At 42.3% G+C, this 14,520-nt stretch overlaps 1 protein-coding gene across 6 annotated transcripts in view; it reads right to left on the bottom strand.

Annotated features, from left to right (window-relative positions):
- Window positions 1-1,713: 1,713 nt before the first annotated feature.
- App (amyloid beta precursor protein) overlaps window positions 1,714-14,520 on the bottom strand; it is a 241,852-nt gene continuing 229,045 nt past the window's right edge. For all 6 annotated transcript variants that reach the window (XM_047564664.1, XM_047564660.1, XM_047564663.1 and 3 more), the window contains 3 exons: window positions 13,548-13,648; window positions 10,491-10,637; window positions 1,714-2,954 (listed from right to left, as the gene is read on the bottom strand). In XM_047564664.1, coding sequence (XP_047420620.1) covers window positions 2,853-2,954; window positions 10,491-10,637; window positions 13,548-13,648 — 350 coding nt within the window. In that variant the 3' untranslated portion in view covers window positions 1,714-2,852. The remainder of the gene's footprint in view (window positions 2,955-10,490; window positions 10,638-13,547; window positions 13,649-14,520) is intronic.

A 14,520-nucleotide genomic window follows, 5' to 3' on the forward strand; every position in this document is an offset into this window, starting at 1 on the left:
TTAATACCGAGATGCCATTTTTCATCCATCAGCCATATCAAAGTTCCCCCAGATCCTTTTGAATGGCCTGGACGGCTACTTCCATAATACTATTTGGCAGAACTCTGGTTTGTGTAAATTATTTATTGATTAAACCCCAGACCATCTGGAGAGTTTTATCAATCTCAGTTAAAGAACCAAGATTATAAAGTACTATCTTTTCATAACTTTAATGCTTTACATGTACATATAAAATATACATTATACATGTAATTTTATTATATAACAAATCACATATAAGATTATATATCCTATATCTATCGTATATGTGGATTTTGGATTTTTTTCCGTTAGTTTTAAAATGATCTAAGCTAAAATTTGTGGTTACAACTGAAGGTCGGTCTGGGAGTGATTTATCACAGGACACCATGTTTGACAGTTAGGCTTCATTTATTTGGTGTTATTAGAAATGACTGTTATTAGTGTTAACTTCCCTTCAACCAACGACCTCTCTTTGGGCCAGGCAAAATGGAATTGTAGCTTATACACATAATCTACCATGTGTACATACTTTCACAGAGCAGTCAGGTCTAATTGTCCCTAACAGGATAAGGGAGATGACTCTTTTGTTCTCAACAGATATACCCCATGAGTTTTAGTTAAGTCTGTTCACACTGCAGAGTGACATGGAACAATTTGGATTTTCTGGTTTAGTGTTTTAGTTTCAAAGGTTGCAATCTACAGCTAAAATGTACTTGACTGATTCTTGATCACCGAAGAAAGGACAACACGTTAAAAACAGGGACAATGTGTTTTCTGACCTTTGGAATAGTCAGATGCTGCTACAAACTGAGGCTGTCCCCCCAAATTCATGCTGAAACCCCAATTTCCAATTGTATGTGAAGGTGGGACTCTGGTAGGTTATATGGCTGTACTAGGTCACGAGAGTGGAGCCCTTGCAATGGCATTAATGCCCATGAAAGATAAAATGCCAGAGCCTTTTCTCCCCACCATGTGACTAAACACGAAGAGGCAACCTTCTGCAGACCAGGAAGAAAATCCAGTCATTTGCTGGCAGCCTGATCTTGCACTGCTGGCCTCTGAGATTGGAAAGGTAAAAGCATGCGGTTTAAGCACCCAGTCTATGGACTTCTGTTGGAGGTGCCTTAAAACTATGATAGGTGGGTTTTTTTTAAAATAAAAAACTATGCACATATGACATTAAACTACAGCACAGTGGTTCTCAATCAAAAGCAACTGTGCTCCCCTGAGGGGCTTTTAGCAATGTCTGGAGACATTTTTTATTGTTTAAGTAGGTAGATGCTTCTAAATATCCTACAATGCTCGGCTCTCCAAAACAAAACAAAACAAAAATATCCCCTAGAAAATGTCAATAGTGCCCAGGTTAAGAAAATCTGCATAAGGATAATTATCAGCTGGCCTTAATTTTTATTTCTCTAGAATTTTCTTTTTTTTTTTGTCTCCCACTGGGGACAAACTTAAGGACCAAGGTGTGGCCGCACAATCGTTATAACAAGTGCAAACTGCTACTCAGGTCTGTGAAATATTTTAGTAGCAATGGGAGATGCACATTGGCCCCAATTTCTTACTCAGATCCGCATGTAAGACACAGGAGGTGTGAATGCCCAATACCGGCAGACTTCTCACTAATCTTCAGATAGCTAAAAAATCAAGATCACTGCCACAGAATCATTCACACCAGCACAATGGCACTCCTCCAAGAATGTATTTATTTACATGAAACACCATAGTATACAAATAAAAAGACAAATCTTTTAAAGAAGGGTCTGCCTGGACATGCCTTCTCCATTCCCGTATTTTGCCCCTCTTTTCATCTTCTTTTGATATCATAAATAAAATGTTTTAGATTAGAAAAAGGAAATTGAATCTGCTTCTTCCCCCTGCCCACATTCTAATATTATTCTGACTAATATCTATAGTCATTCTTCAAAGAAAAGTCTTGCCCAGGGTTATTTTATTTAATTTATTTATGTAATACAGTGTAGAAAGCTATCATGGCATAAGCAATGATTCTGTACAATCATCCTGCAGAAAAGTTTTTGGAGAATTCTTGGTAATTAGAGAACAGCAGAGCATCCCACCCCCCACCCATAAAAGTGCTTACAATGAACAGGGATTCTTTTTTTTTTTCTTTTTTTTATATCAAAGATCCAAAGATACATGGACAAAAAAAAGTTCAAATTCTCAATGCCTAATGTGTGCGCATAAAACAGGCACAAAGAAATTAACGTGTATCCTCTTAATTCCTATATCACAAATATAGCAGAAGCAGCAATCTGTACAGTAAAATGCAGTCGTGGAAAAAACTCTCTAAATCATTTGGAATACTTAAAAATGTTTACTTGTAAAATGCATAGTGATCAGGAAAAGAATACTTAGGCAAGAGAAGCAGCTGAACTCCCACGTTCACATGAAGCAACCCCCATCGATTTTTTTTTTTTAAAGCATATTTCAAGTAGGACTTAATTGGGTCACAAACCACAAGAATAATATACAACTGGCTAAGGGGCTATGTATGTGATAAATAATCAGGAGAGCATCTATTCATGCACTAGTTTGATACAGCTAAATTCTTTACAGTACACAAAACCCATTAATAATGTAGTGTAGAGACCAAAATGTAAAGAGAGAGAGAGAATACATTACTGATCTGTATATTAATTCAAGTTCAGGCATCTACTTGTGTTACAGCACAGCTGTCAAAAGGCGATAATGAGCAAATAATAAAACAGAAGGGTTTGTTCCTTTCCACATTATTCTATAAATGAACACCGATGGGTAGTGAAGCAATGGTTTTGCTGTCCAACTTCAGAGGCTGCTGTGGCGGTGGTCTAGTTCTGCATCTGCTCAAAGAACTTATAAGTTGGATTCTCATAGCCATTCTGTTGCATCTTGGAGAGGTGGCGCTCCTCTGGGGTCACGGCAGCATCAACCTGAGAAGCAAGTGTGAGAATTGCATTAAAATAAATAAAGAAATCCCTTAAAAATGCACGAAGCACTGCTAAAGCTGTAAAAGGATAAAGTGCACAGCACTCTTCTGTCATCAAGACTGCAGAACATCCCTGACTTTCTCCTCCTTTGACATCTCGGTAGAAAGCCTTTGCCTACCTGTTGCGCAGTGCTCCATACAGCCACCAGATGGCGCTGACATGTTGTCATGAGGACTCAGGCCTGCGTGGGGCCCATTGGTTGCTTTTGCTTCCTCAACCCAGCACTAACTAGGCAAATCTATTGAGATTGGCTCTTTTTTTTCTCCTTCCCTGTTGGTTACAATAGGACAAACAGCCATGCTGGAGGACTGTTTTACTTGAATGTGGGTGGTAAGTTAGAAAAAAATGCAAGAGTATTACAGAGAGCCATCAGCAAAGTATGCTATTTGAGTGACACTCAAAATCTAAGTAGGAAAAAATCCTCAACTTCCGGGAGTGCTGTTTTCCAATGCTTGTTTTATTCTGTCCCTGGTTCCATCAAATTTTATATTTGTGAAAGTGTTAAAGAGATCTGAGAGTCTTTACAATAATGATATATGCAAATCAAAGGGACATTTATTTAGCATCAGAAAAAAAGGAAAAACATTAAGGACATGCTGCTCCAGATTAATACATATATATATATATAGGGTATGTCTGTGTGTTTAAACTGAGCACTAAGATACCATGGAAATACAGTCTGCTAAAGGATTAAAGAGATTCTGTCTGTTGATACCGTGCTCTACTTCTACTCTACTTCTAAGATCAGGTCAGTGGCTGTGAACATTTGTCCCCTGTCACTGTCTGGCAGGGCTGTGTGAGGCAGTTACTCTTTGCAGGCTGTACAGGGCACTTATCCCTTTAACCGGGGTGCTGGCTGTTCTCCTTTCTTCTCTATTTGCTGTGGCTCTCCCAGTCCACAGAGGAGAGGAGGCACTTCACTGTATTAATAATAGCTTAGTTTAAACAATTTTCAGTCCTGTAAAACCACTAGAAGATAAAGAGAACTGAATCAGGATGAAGAAACATCTTTTCCTTAGAAAAGTTAAGATGAATTCTTCAGGAGCTTCCTCTGAAGGGGTGTCTTCTATTCTATGCATGATGGACCTGGGTTCCCACCACATCTCCAGGACCCTGGAGGCCTGTTTCCCATCACTGAGCCTCACCAACTGACATTCAGCATCTTACCCAGCTTCTTCCCCTGGACACAATCAAGCTGGCGTAGTTCAGGTACTGACAGCTGTCCCACTGAACCCAACGAAGGCAAAATGCCAGAGGGCACGTGGTGTCTCTTCGGGGATGGAGCTGGAGCTGTCATAAGCCATCCAGACGTAAAACACTGGTCCATAAATGCCCCCTCGCCCCAGGCAACCATGTCTGACCCCACCACGCCTCGTTATGTGCCCTGATTCTTGAGTCTCCATTTGTGGAAGACACAGCAGAGTTGCCTGTATTCTCCTGCAGCCCGGTCCTCTCCCAGGCCTGGACGCTTCCCTTCAGAACAGCACCACTGACGAGCGCGGCCCAAGAGCCAGCACTCAGAGGAACTGCTCAAATGATGCACAGCAAGGCTGTCCTAGGGGAGTAACCGGCAGATGTTTCCCCCATCCCTTCCTGCTTCCTTTGATCTGCACTGTTGTCAACAAATGAGGTCATCTGGCTTTAATTGGCAACTGTGTAATTAGCCATAGGCTTACAAGTTGAAAGGCCATCATTAAAGATTAGCACCAACAATGAGAGACTTCATTTACTCTCCAGATCTGATCACCAGGGAACAGCCTGTCTGCAGCAGTGTGCCACTCAAACATGGGAATCTTAACAGGTTTCAAAGAATGCCAGGGTTTAAAAACTTGTATTTTGCTTTGGATATTAAGGACAAAACGGCTGTTTCTGAATCTACAAAAAATTATGGACTGCTTCATTGTAAGAATATTACATTTTATCTCCTCCAGGAGGTACATCGTTGTCAACACCCATTTACATTCATCAAGGGCAGCAGAACACCTGGCAATTTCATCTTCCTAGCTCCTCTTCAAACTCCAAGGCCAAACACTTCGGAGAGTATGGCCAGAAATGCCAGACTCAGAGGCTGGTGTGCAGTCCACACATTTAACCTTGCTGTCTCTTCTTGGCCGTGCTTCTTCTTGCTAATCCTTGCATCCCTGGCTGCTGGCAAGGCAGCTGTATTTTGCTATTCCTGCCACTGGGCAGCTTGGCTCTCAGAGCTCGCAGGGCTCAGGAGCTTCAGGAGATGGGATTAGCTTTACAAATGGCACCCAAGGAGTTTGGATTGTATCTTTTTAAAATCCCAAACTACCTGAAAGTGAGGGCAAAAATCTGAGCTCCCATGTCCATGGATAAACCTGCTAAAGAAAGTCCATCAGATGAGGGGACGCTTCCTCTGTAGCATGAGCTATCAGTCTCTTCCTCCCAACTGAAGCTGTGGCTGTGACATGGGCCCCCACGTGAGGGTCATTGCTCTACAACCCTGCACGACTAGACCCCTGCATGAACGCCACGGTATTATTTCCCTTAAAGCTGAGCTGAGGAGGCTTGAGCCAGTAGTGCTTGTTCTGGAAGGAATGAGGGCACAATGAAGTGAGGAGAAGAGTCTTCATCCCCCCACCGGGCAGGAGCATCTGCCACTTGCTGAGATACACACACGCACCGCTCTGAACACTCTCTCCTGACTCCTAGACTGGACAGCAGAAGCAACTGATCTGCAAGCTGCATTTGGCACTGTGCAGTGCACTGTGTCTTTCTGAGACCTGGGACTCCTGCACAGCATGGCTTCAACCGGCTCCTGCAGATACACACTGTGGAGGGCAGAGCCCAGTCAGATCCGCCTTGCCCCAAAACTAGCTTTGTGTAGAACTTTCTTTCTTTTCTTTTTTCTTTCCGTGGTGCTGGGTTTGGAGCCCAGGGCTTTGTGCATGCTAGACAAGAGTTCTACCACTGAGCTACATGCCCAGCCCCTGAACAGAACCCGTGAATACTCCTCAGCTTATGTCCCCTTCCTAGACCTTTCTCCCTGAACTTGATTCTTTGGAGACATTTATTTTTTCACTAGACCCAGAGGAATTTATAGCTCAACTATTAGATGCTAGAGTCAAAATTCTGCTTGGGTCTCCTTCGTTGCTAGCTCTTCTAGGGCACTGCCTCTGGTGTGTGTGCTGCGAGATGTAAACCTGGAGGAGGGGCAGTGAATACCACGGTGACACTTTATTATGTTTAGCCACCAGCAGGATGTGTGAAATGCACGTCCTTTACAAACGGCACTGAGGCAGGCCAAAGAGCAGAACCCCAACGGTGTCCATGGCAGGTCACAGAGGTGGACCGGTAGAGGAGGAAGGGCAGGAAGACCACGGCACACATTCTAGGAAGAGAACCAACGACACTGAAGCACTGGCCATACGAAAGGAAAGGACCCACCATGGGAACATCAGCAAGGTGTTCAGGTTGGTGACTCGTGCACCTAGCACGCTTCCAGGACTGGTTTTCTGCTCCACTGTACATGTGTCCACTTTCTTAATTACGATGCCATCTCCTTATAAGTAGCTGAGTTTACTGCCAACAGCAAGCCGTGCTCAGGAAGGCTCAGGACTCCGTGGGAAGCTCTTTGTGATCATTTCAAGCTTTCCTTCACCTGCCACTTTCTCTTATGCTCCTCACTGAAGCCACCTGGGTCCCTAGGGCCCACCCTCACTTCTCTGACCTTTGCTTCCCATTTAATCTGATTACTTCCTCCAGCTGCTCTATGACACCCACGTTAGTGGCCACCAGGTGCCTGGTCAGTCACCTTCTTGCCAGGAAGATGGGACCTTTAAGGACATCTTTTTATGAGGTCATCAGTAGTATGGCAGCACATTCCTCAGGAGAGAAGTCACATGCTGCGACTCCAGAAAAAGCTAAATAAGCAACTCTCTTTATTTAGGTCACCAGGGAGATGGCTGGGGCGTGGGGGTGGGGAGACTTCTGGTGTTCCCACCATCAGATCTGTGCGAGGAAGACGCTGCTACACCCTATGATAAAGAGACTCTGTGCCCCGGTCTGAGTAAAGACGAAGACTCCTCCTGGGGGGAGGGGCGGAAAGAGCTACAACAGTGAGCAGAACCCGAGGTCAGTAAGCAGAACCCGAGGTCAGTAAGCAGAACCCGAGGTCAGTGCTTTGCGGGCTGTTGAGACAGGGGAGAACTCGGCCAGCACTGGGATTCTCAGTCAGGTCAGAGAAGCTCCACCATGGTGGGCACATCTGGAAAATGGCCTAATAAGGGCCACTGTGTCACCGCTGGTGGCACAGATAAAGCAGGGTCACCTCCTCGTGAAAGTATGGCTAATAGCTGATGAAATGCATCTCTGGCCTCTTGGTGAAGCACATCATTAAATCAGCACCTACTGCTTATTTAAAAAAAAAAAATCAATAGCAAACTAGCAACTGCTCATTTCCCACTGCTGACCACCGTATGAAAAATGTCAGGCTCATTTTCATTCCTACATTTCTCCCTGGATTCTCCTCTGTGGTCTGCGGCAGGGTCTTCCACTCTGAGAATGAGGGTGGTCCTAGAGACCAGAGCTGACCTCATCCTGGAGTGTGGCAGTGTTCTGTTTGGGGTGACGGAGGCCAGTCCCACTGCCTGTGCTCAGTGCCCCTTTTGTTCTTGGTAAAGCAGGGCCACTCATTAAAGGAGGGTATCTTGGGCTGGAAATCAAGGCACCTCCATGTACAGTGGTCCCTCAGTCTCCACAGGGGGTTGGTTCCAAGGCCCGAATCCACAGATGCTCACATCCCTTATATAAGGTGGTACAGCATTTGAACAACCCACCATCTCCTGATGACTTTAGTCCCTAACACAAGGCAAATGCTATGTGAGTAGTTGTTATACTGTATTGTTTGGGGAAGAAATGTCCCACAGGACGGTGCTGCTACTGGGTCACACGAGTTGTCCCACCCCAGCCAGAGGATATGTTCCTGAGGGGAGGCGAGGGTGGCGCCTCAGGTAAGTTCTGCTCCAATGCTGCTGGCCATGCAGAGAGCACAGAGCTGCACAAAGGCAGAAATAGGCCAGGGAAGGGAAGGGGGACAGGTTCCTGGCTCCTGACAAGATCCTTCTCTGAGGACAAAGGAGGTGAGAGGACAAAAAATGATCAGAACGAAGCGGAGTACTCAATCCGGACAGGTTTTAGTCAGTCTCAGGTTGATACCACAATGACCGTGCCTCTGGCTTAAAAATTAATTTCTTTTCAGAATCTGGGTCCAAGTATCAAGCCCTCCTCTGACATTCCAAGGAGACAGTTCTTGGGAGCTGACCCCTGGCTGTGGGAACGGTGCTTGCGAGGCAACCAGCTGTCTTGGAGAGAAGAGAGAGCATTTTCTATTCCTAAGGTTTGCTTTCGAAAGTGACCAAAAGAAAGAGTGGGAACACTGGGTGCCAGACCTTTACCTGGCTCTGTGTCCGATGCAGGTCGGGACATTGGGCTTTGGCAACACTCAGATTCTAAGACTCGTATTGGGGAATTCTTCCCTAGGGGTCTGGGGATGTGTCCTTCTAGACACGTCTCACACCTCCAGGTGAAGGAGCCTTGGTAGAGGCGCTGCTGTTCCGCACAGCGTCACTGGGCTGTCAGGGACTGAACTGTATTTGTCTCAAATTCACGTTAAAGTCCTAACCCCCCAGGACACCAGGCTGTGGCAGTATTTGGACAGGACTTTAAAGAGGTAATTAAGGGTAAGTGATGTACTCAGGGTGGGTCCTAATTCAGCATAACTGATGTCCTCACAAGAAAGGGGAGGGGACATAGAAGACAGTGAGGATGCATGGAGAAGGGACCATCTTCAAGCAAGGACAGAGGTCCAGAAGAAACCTGCCTGCCCACCCGTGGTCTCTGACGTCCCTCCTGTTGTTCACACATGTTCATGACCTAGACTGTGGATGATCGGTTCTGCCCCTCCTGCCGTCTGCTGCTCCCTGGGTTGCATTCATTACCTTGCTCTTCAGTGCCTCCACACCAGCACCAATAGGCAAATGGGACCGAAACCAACTGCACCAGCAGCTCCTGTAACCCAGTGGTCTGTGGAGACTACAAGTGCCCCCGAAAGTGAGATTTCTGGCTTTGTTACAAATTTGCATCATTTAGACTGTCCTGCTCTCCTCTAGAGAACAGTTTGGAGCACATTTTCATGGAGTTAGTGAGATGTTTCACTAGCTGGGAATCTCTGGACTTTGACCTTGACCCTAATTAGTTTCACATCATGTGGATGCTTCTGTCTTGGCCTTAGTGTTCTAAGGAAGATCAATTTCATCACTGAGATCATTTTTAGCTTTAAAATTTCAAATATGTATTAATTCACTCTAACAAGTTATACATACTTGTGAGATTTTCATTTTTTCCTCACTAAAGTTGCACTTTAAATGCATAAAAAGAACTTATTTGTAAACCCCTCTCTTTCTCTCCCTCTCTCTTCTTTCCTGTATCGAACCTGGTAGTTGCTCTAGTCTGTTGGTGTAACCCACTATTTCTATGTGTATATTCCTGTTAGACAGACTGGCCTGTAGGGAGTAAGATTGTAAAAGCATAATCACACAGTAATTGTGACCATCACTGGTGTGTCTTCTCACCAACCCTAGGGCTACAGTATTATCATTCTGAAACTAGAATTTTTCAGGTGGAAGTACAGAGTAATGGGTGGAACAGCATCTTAAGTCACAATCATACATGTTTTGCTGAGCTACTTGGTATAAAGTGACTTGCTGCAGAACTTTAAAAGTAAGAATCGTTACTGGAAATTAGTCATCTCTATCACGTTTTACTTAGAAGTCAGATAATTTAAAGGAAAAAATCAGGAATAAATGTGTTTAGGTGTGTGTGTGTGTGTTGTTTTTTTGTTTTTTTTAAAGGTAACTATTTTCTTTTTCCTGACTTCAGATACTCTTTTTTGTTGTTGTTGTCTGCTTGTTTGTTTTAAAAGAAGTTTAAGGGTAATTAAGTTTTGTTAAGCCGGGCATTATTATTAGTATTTTTTTGGTAATTTTGTTTGTTTTGGTTTTTGGTACCAGGGATTGAACCCGGGGTGCTTAACCATTGAGCCACATCCCCAGCTCTTTTTTATTTTGAGAGAGGGTCTCACTAAGGTGCTTAGGACCTCACCAAATTGCTGAGGCTGGCCTTGAACTTGCAATCCTCCTGCCTTAGCCTCCTGAGTTTCTGGGATTACAGCATGTGCCTTTACACCTGGCTATTTTGGTAATTTTGGTAAATATTTAAATTGACACAACAACCTACAGTCCCAGTGTCTCGATCATAATATTCGCCATAACGTTCATAGTACAGTGGAATGAACGAAAACCAACAAGAGAAGAGCAGCTGCAATCAGCACCATGGAGGAATACCGATTCCTTTTCCCCAAAGAGGTGCTTTGTGATCCTTAGACCAGTGCTCTTCATAATTTCCCTCAGGTCTTCCTTGATTACTGCCAGCAAACATGCCTCCAAGTTCACCTACCTCCACCACTCCATGATGGATGGATGTGTACTGCTTCTTCTTCAGCATCACCAAGGTGATGACGATCACTGTCGCTATGACAACACCGCCCACCATGAGTCCAATGATTGCACCTTTGTTTGAACCCACATCTTCTGCAAAGAACACCTTGAAAACAAATCAAGAGAAAGGACTGTAAGTGAGGGCGCCATTGGATGAGGTCTGTGGAAAGTTCTTGTATATCCTCTGTCCTAACTGAATCTTACCCTCTGAGTTGGTCGGTCACTAAGAATGACAATCCTAGTTTACAGAGTGAGGAACAACACGTGGCTTCCCCAGGTGCAGGAAGTCTACTTCCCTCCCATATGTCAAAACAGAAGTCTGCAGGGACCTGATACCCTGTGACAGATGAACCCTTGGCAAGGGCTGGGATGGCAGTCTAGGACTATCACAGCCATGAAGGTACTCATTGGGATTAGGAAGGGAGGCTGGCATCCACCCAGTAACAACAGGTTTAAAACCAGGAGACCCATGTGAGACTGAGTGACCCTGCCTTAGGTATTTCCCAAACCCAGAGATGTCCTCGTTTCTTTGGAGAAACATGTTCAATCCTTAGCAATAAGCAGTCTGAAACAGACTAGTTGAACAGAAGAAAGAAGACATCTTGTTTCCTACTTCCAGTCACACTAATTCAGTAAGATGCTAATTAACCTTGAGAAGCATAATGCATGTTAAAAGCATAATATTATTTCAAAGGGAAGAAGTAGTAGGCCAAGAGGATCTTAACAGTCACACATAGCTCCTGCTCTCGGTGTTTTCTACAGAGTCCAAAATTTAAAATGTTGCTTTACCCTTTTTGTTCATTTGGATTAAATAAAAAGAATTTGGAGAACACTGTAAAGAAGAAATTCATTCAGTATGAAAAACTTAATGCACCATTATTTCTTCATATTTTTAAGAAAGTTATTATTTTTCAATGTTATCTATTTAAAAATAAAAGTACACTGCCACTGTTATCAACTTGTTATATAAGGAGTCTTATGCTAGATCAAAAAAAGAAAAACTACTGCTAAACATATACCACATTTGTTGCGGAAGTTAGTGAAAACAGCTGCTTAGATAATTTTTCAATAAAGCCTCAAGACAGTCAAATGACAGATTTACATTGCTAAAATGATATGGCAGTGATCTAAAGCAGTCTTACAAACCATAGCAGACAAAGCACATTTCTAGAAGGATGTTATGCATGGTCTCTCTCCAACCAAATTAGGATTGTTCAAACTCAGTCCCTTCTCTAAACAAATATGCTAGCTCAACATATTTATTAAAGGAAGTCATTAATTAGCTAATGATACAAGTGTGAGGTAATCAGAAATAAATGTGAGTCTGGACATACCCCTATGTCTTTAAGAAAATACTGTAATTTCGTAATATTCATTGCACTAATTATAGTCCATTATCTTATCAACTAGTTCAGTAGAGGGAGCTGATTTCCCTAATTGCTGCTGCCACCATTAGTCACTGTCGCATTACAGGAGTTAGTGTAATTACTGAGGGCTTATATGACACAGGCCCCGGAAATGCGAATCTGCACATTCATCTTCAGCTTTCTGTCCCACCAGCTCTGAACTCTTCAGCAGTTCCCTCCGTTTATTTATTTTTTTTTAAACTCTTAGGCATCAGCCAGATCAAAAGCACTTCTGATTTTTCAATAATTGACAGGAGATGAACTTGCCAGGGAAAACCACGCTTCAAAGGGTAAATGTCTTTTGACAAAACAGATCATGAGAGTGCACATGCAAATCCAAATCCCAAGTCAGTTATGGATTTGCTACAGTAATTTGGAGGGAAAAGAGGCACTAATAATAAAAACATCTCTTCTGGAGATTAGTACTAGGCTTTATAAACTTTATGGATATTGGAAAGATATTTGCCACCTGAAAAGGTACACACACACACACACACACACACACACACAAAAGCGACTGAAAATATTTCCCAAGCATTATTACCATGAGTACTTAATTACCACTTTTTGTTTAACACTGAATGTGTGATAAAATTGTCTTTTCATTAATTTAATCCCTTACTGTACATTACTGCTAACATAGAAGGAGCCTTAACATAATCCATGGATATGTTATCTGAATTTCTAAAATTTTGGTAAAGATTTTGTATAACTACTTGAGTTGTCTGCCTGCAAAGGACATGTTTGCTTATTTTATTCCATTTCTAACATTAGAAAGAAAAGAAATCCATTTTGTCTAAAAAGGAAGCTGCTATGGTCTTTGCCCAAACCTTTGATGAAGGACACTACTGGGAAGACTGGGGGTTGTGCATCCACCCACCTCTGCAGCGTTCCCCTATCTTCCCTTGCTAGAGAACTGAAATGGTGGGAGGTGTTGGAAGGAACAGGAGGGAACGTCAGGAGGGACAGCTGCAGATAGAAACTTAAGCAAACGGTTATGTAGTGTTTGCATTGTTTAAGAATTGGCTCCTTCAAAAAAATCTTTTAGAGGTTGAGAATCCCCTGTCCAAAATGCTTGGGACCAATGTTTGTTACAAATCCTGGATTTTGGGATATTTGCATAAACATAATGAGAAATCTTGGGTATGGGACCTAATTCTAAACCCAAAGTTCATTTATGTTTCATATACACTTTATAACCTGAGGGCAATTTTATATCACGTTTTAATAATTTAGTGCATGAAACAAAATTTCATGGTATAAAATTTGCACTTGTGCATCATGTCAGTACTCAGAAAATACTGAGTTTTGGAGCATTTCAGATTAGAGGTGATCAACCTATATAGATCTATTTCCCTAGAAAACAGTGTGCAAGTTATAATGAAATTAATTCCACTTTAAGCCCTGCATGGGCTTAGCTGCCTTCTAGACAGAAAGAGCTACAACATAGATCCTTTTTCTTTGTGTTTTCATGAGATTCCTACAGGCAAGCATTTCATTGTTGTTTTCATCGTTTACTTCATTTGGTTCCTCACACAAGAGTGAGCACGACATATTCGGTCCCCTGGTCAGACAGACAATGAAGAGAAGACGTGAATTGTTATGCGTACCAATTTTTGGTGACGAACTTCAAATCCTGAGTCATGTCGGAACTCCGCATCCATCTTCACTTCAGAGATCTCTTCTGTCTTGATATTTGTCAGCCCGGAACCTGTATTGTGCCATGATTAAAATATGCAGGACAATCAATGAGTTTTGCCTAGAAACAGGAATATTATGAGATAAAGGCTACCAAAAACTTCTTTCTAGGACTGAGGTAAGAGGAAAATAATGAAGGAACTTCTTCAAGGAAAATGACATCCTATATTTAAATTGTTAACAGTGTCTATTTTGTTTATTTATTTATTTATCTATTTGTTAACACTGTCTATTTTGTTTATTTATTTATTTATCTATTTGTGGTGCTGGGGATTGAACCCTCGGCCTTGTGCATGCAAGGCAAGCACTCTACCAACTGAGCTATATCCCTAGCCCTCACTGCCTATTTTAAACAAAAAACTTAAATATTGAAGAAGTCTGAACTTCTAAACACATGTGATAATTTAAAAAGGATGGTGGGGGAGGACAAAAAAATAAAGGCTGGTTGGGAGGTTGTCAAGCATTATTTGTTCCTAGAAAATGTTGGTTTAGGGACTTTTGTCTTGCCTATTATGTGCCTTTTTCTACGTGCTGTCATTTCAGAAAAAAAAATGAGCATTAATTACCTGGTAGAACAGAACTGCTACTTTGAGGCTTTGTTCTAATTATAAATAAATTATGTTCACATATCTATGCAGTGAAGCATTGTAAAAAATTATGTAATTTATTTAGTTGAGCATTCTAGTTATATAGCACGTAATTGGTTCTTCTGCTGAGTATAGAGCTGCAGTATGTAATTTTTAAAATGCTTCTTTGGGACTAACGGAACTTATAATCTACTAACTCTTCTCTATAAATTGCTATATGATCCTTAAACCAGTTGTTAAAATGAATTTCATTATTCAAATAATAATTTGAGGCTTAAAAGCAAAATGCAAAGGTATT

The sequence above is a fragment of the Sciurus carolinensis genome, chromosome 9 (assembly GCF_902686445.1).
Source record: "Sciurus carolinensis chromosome 9, mSciCar1.2, whole genome shotgun sequence".
In the NCBI taxonomy this organism is placed as follows: domain Eukaryota; kingdom Metazoa; phylum Chordata; class Mammalia; order Rodentia; family Sciuridae; genus Sciurus; species Sciurus carolinensis.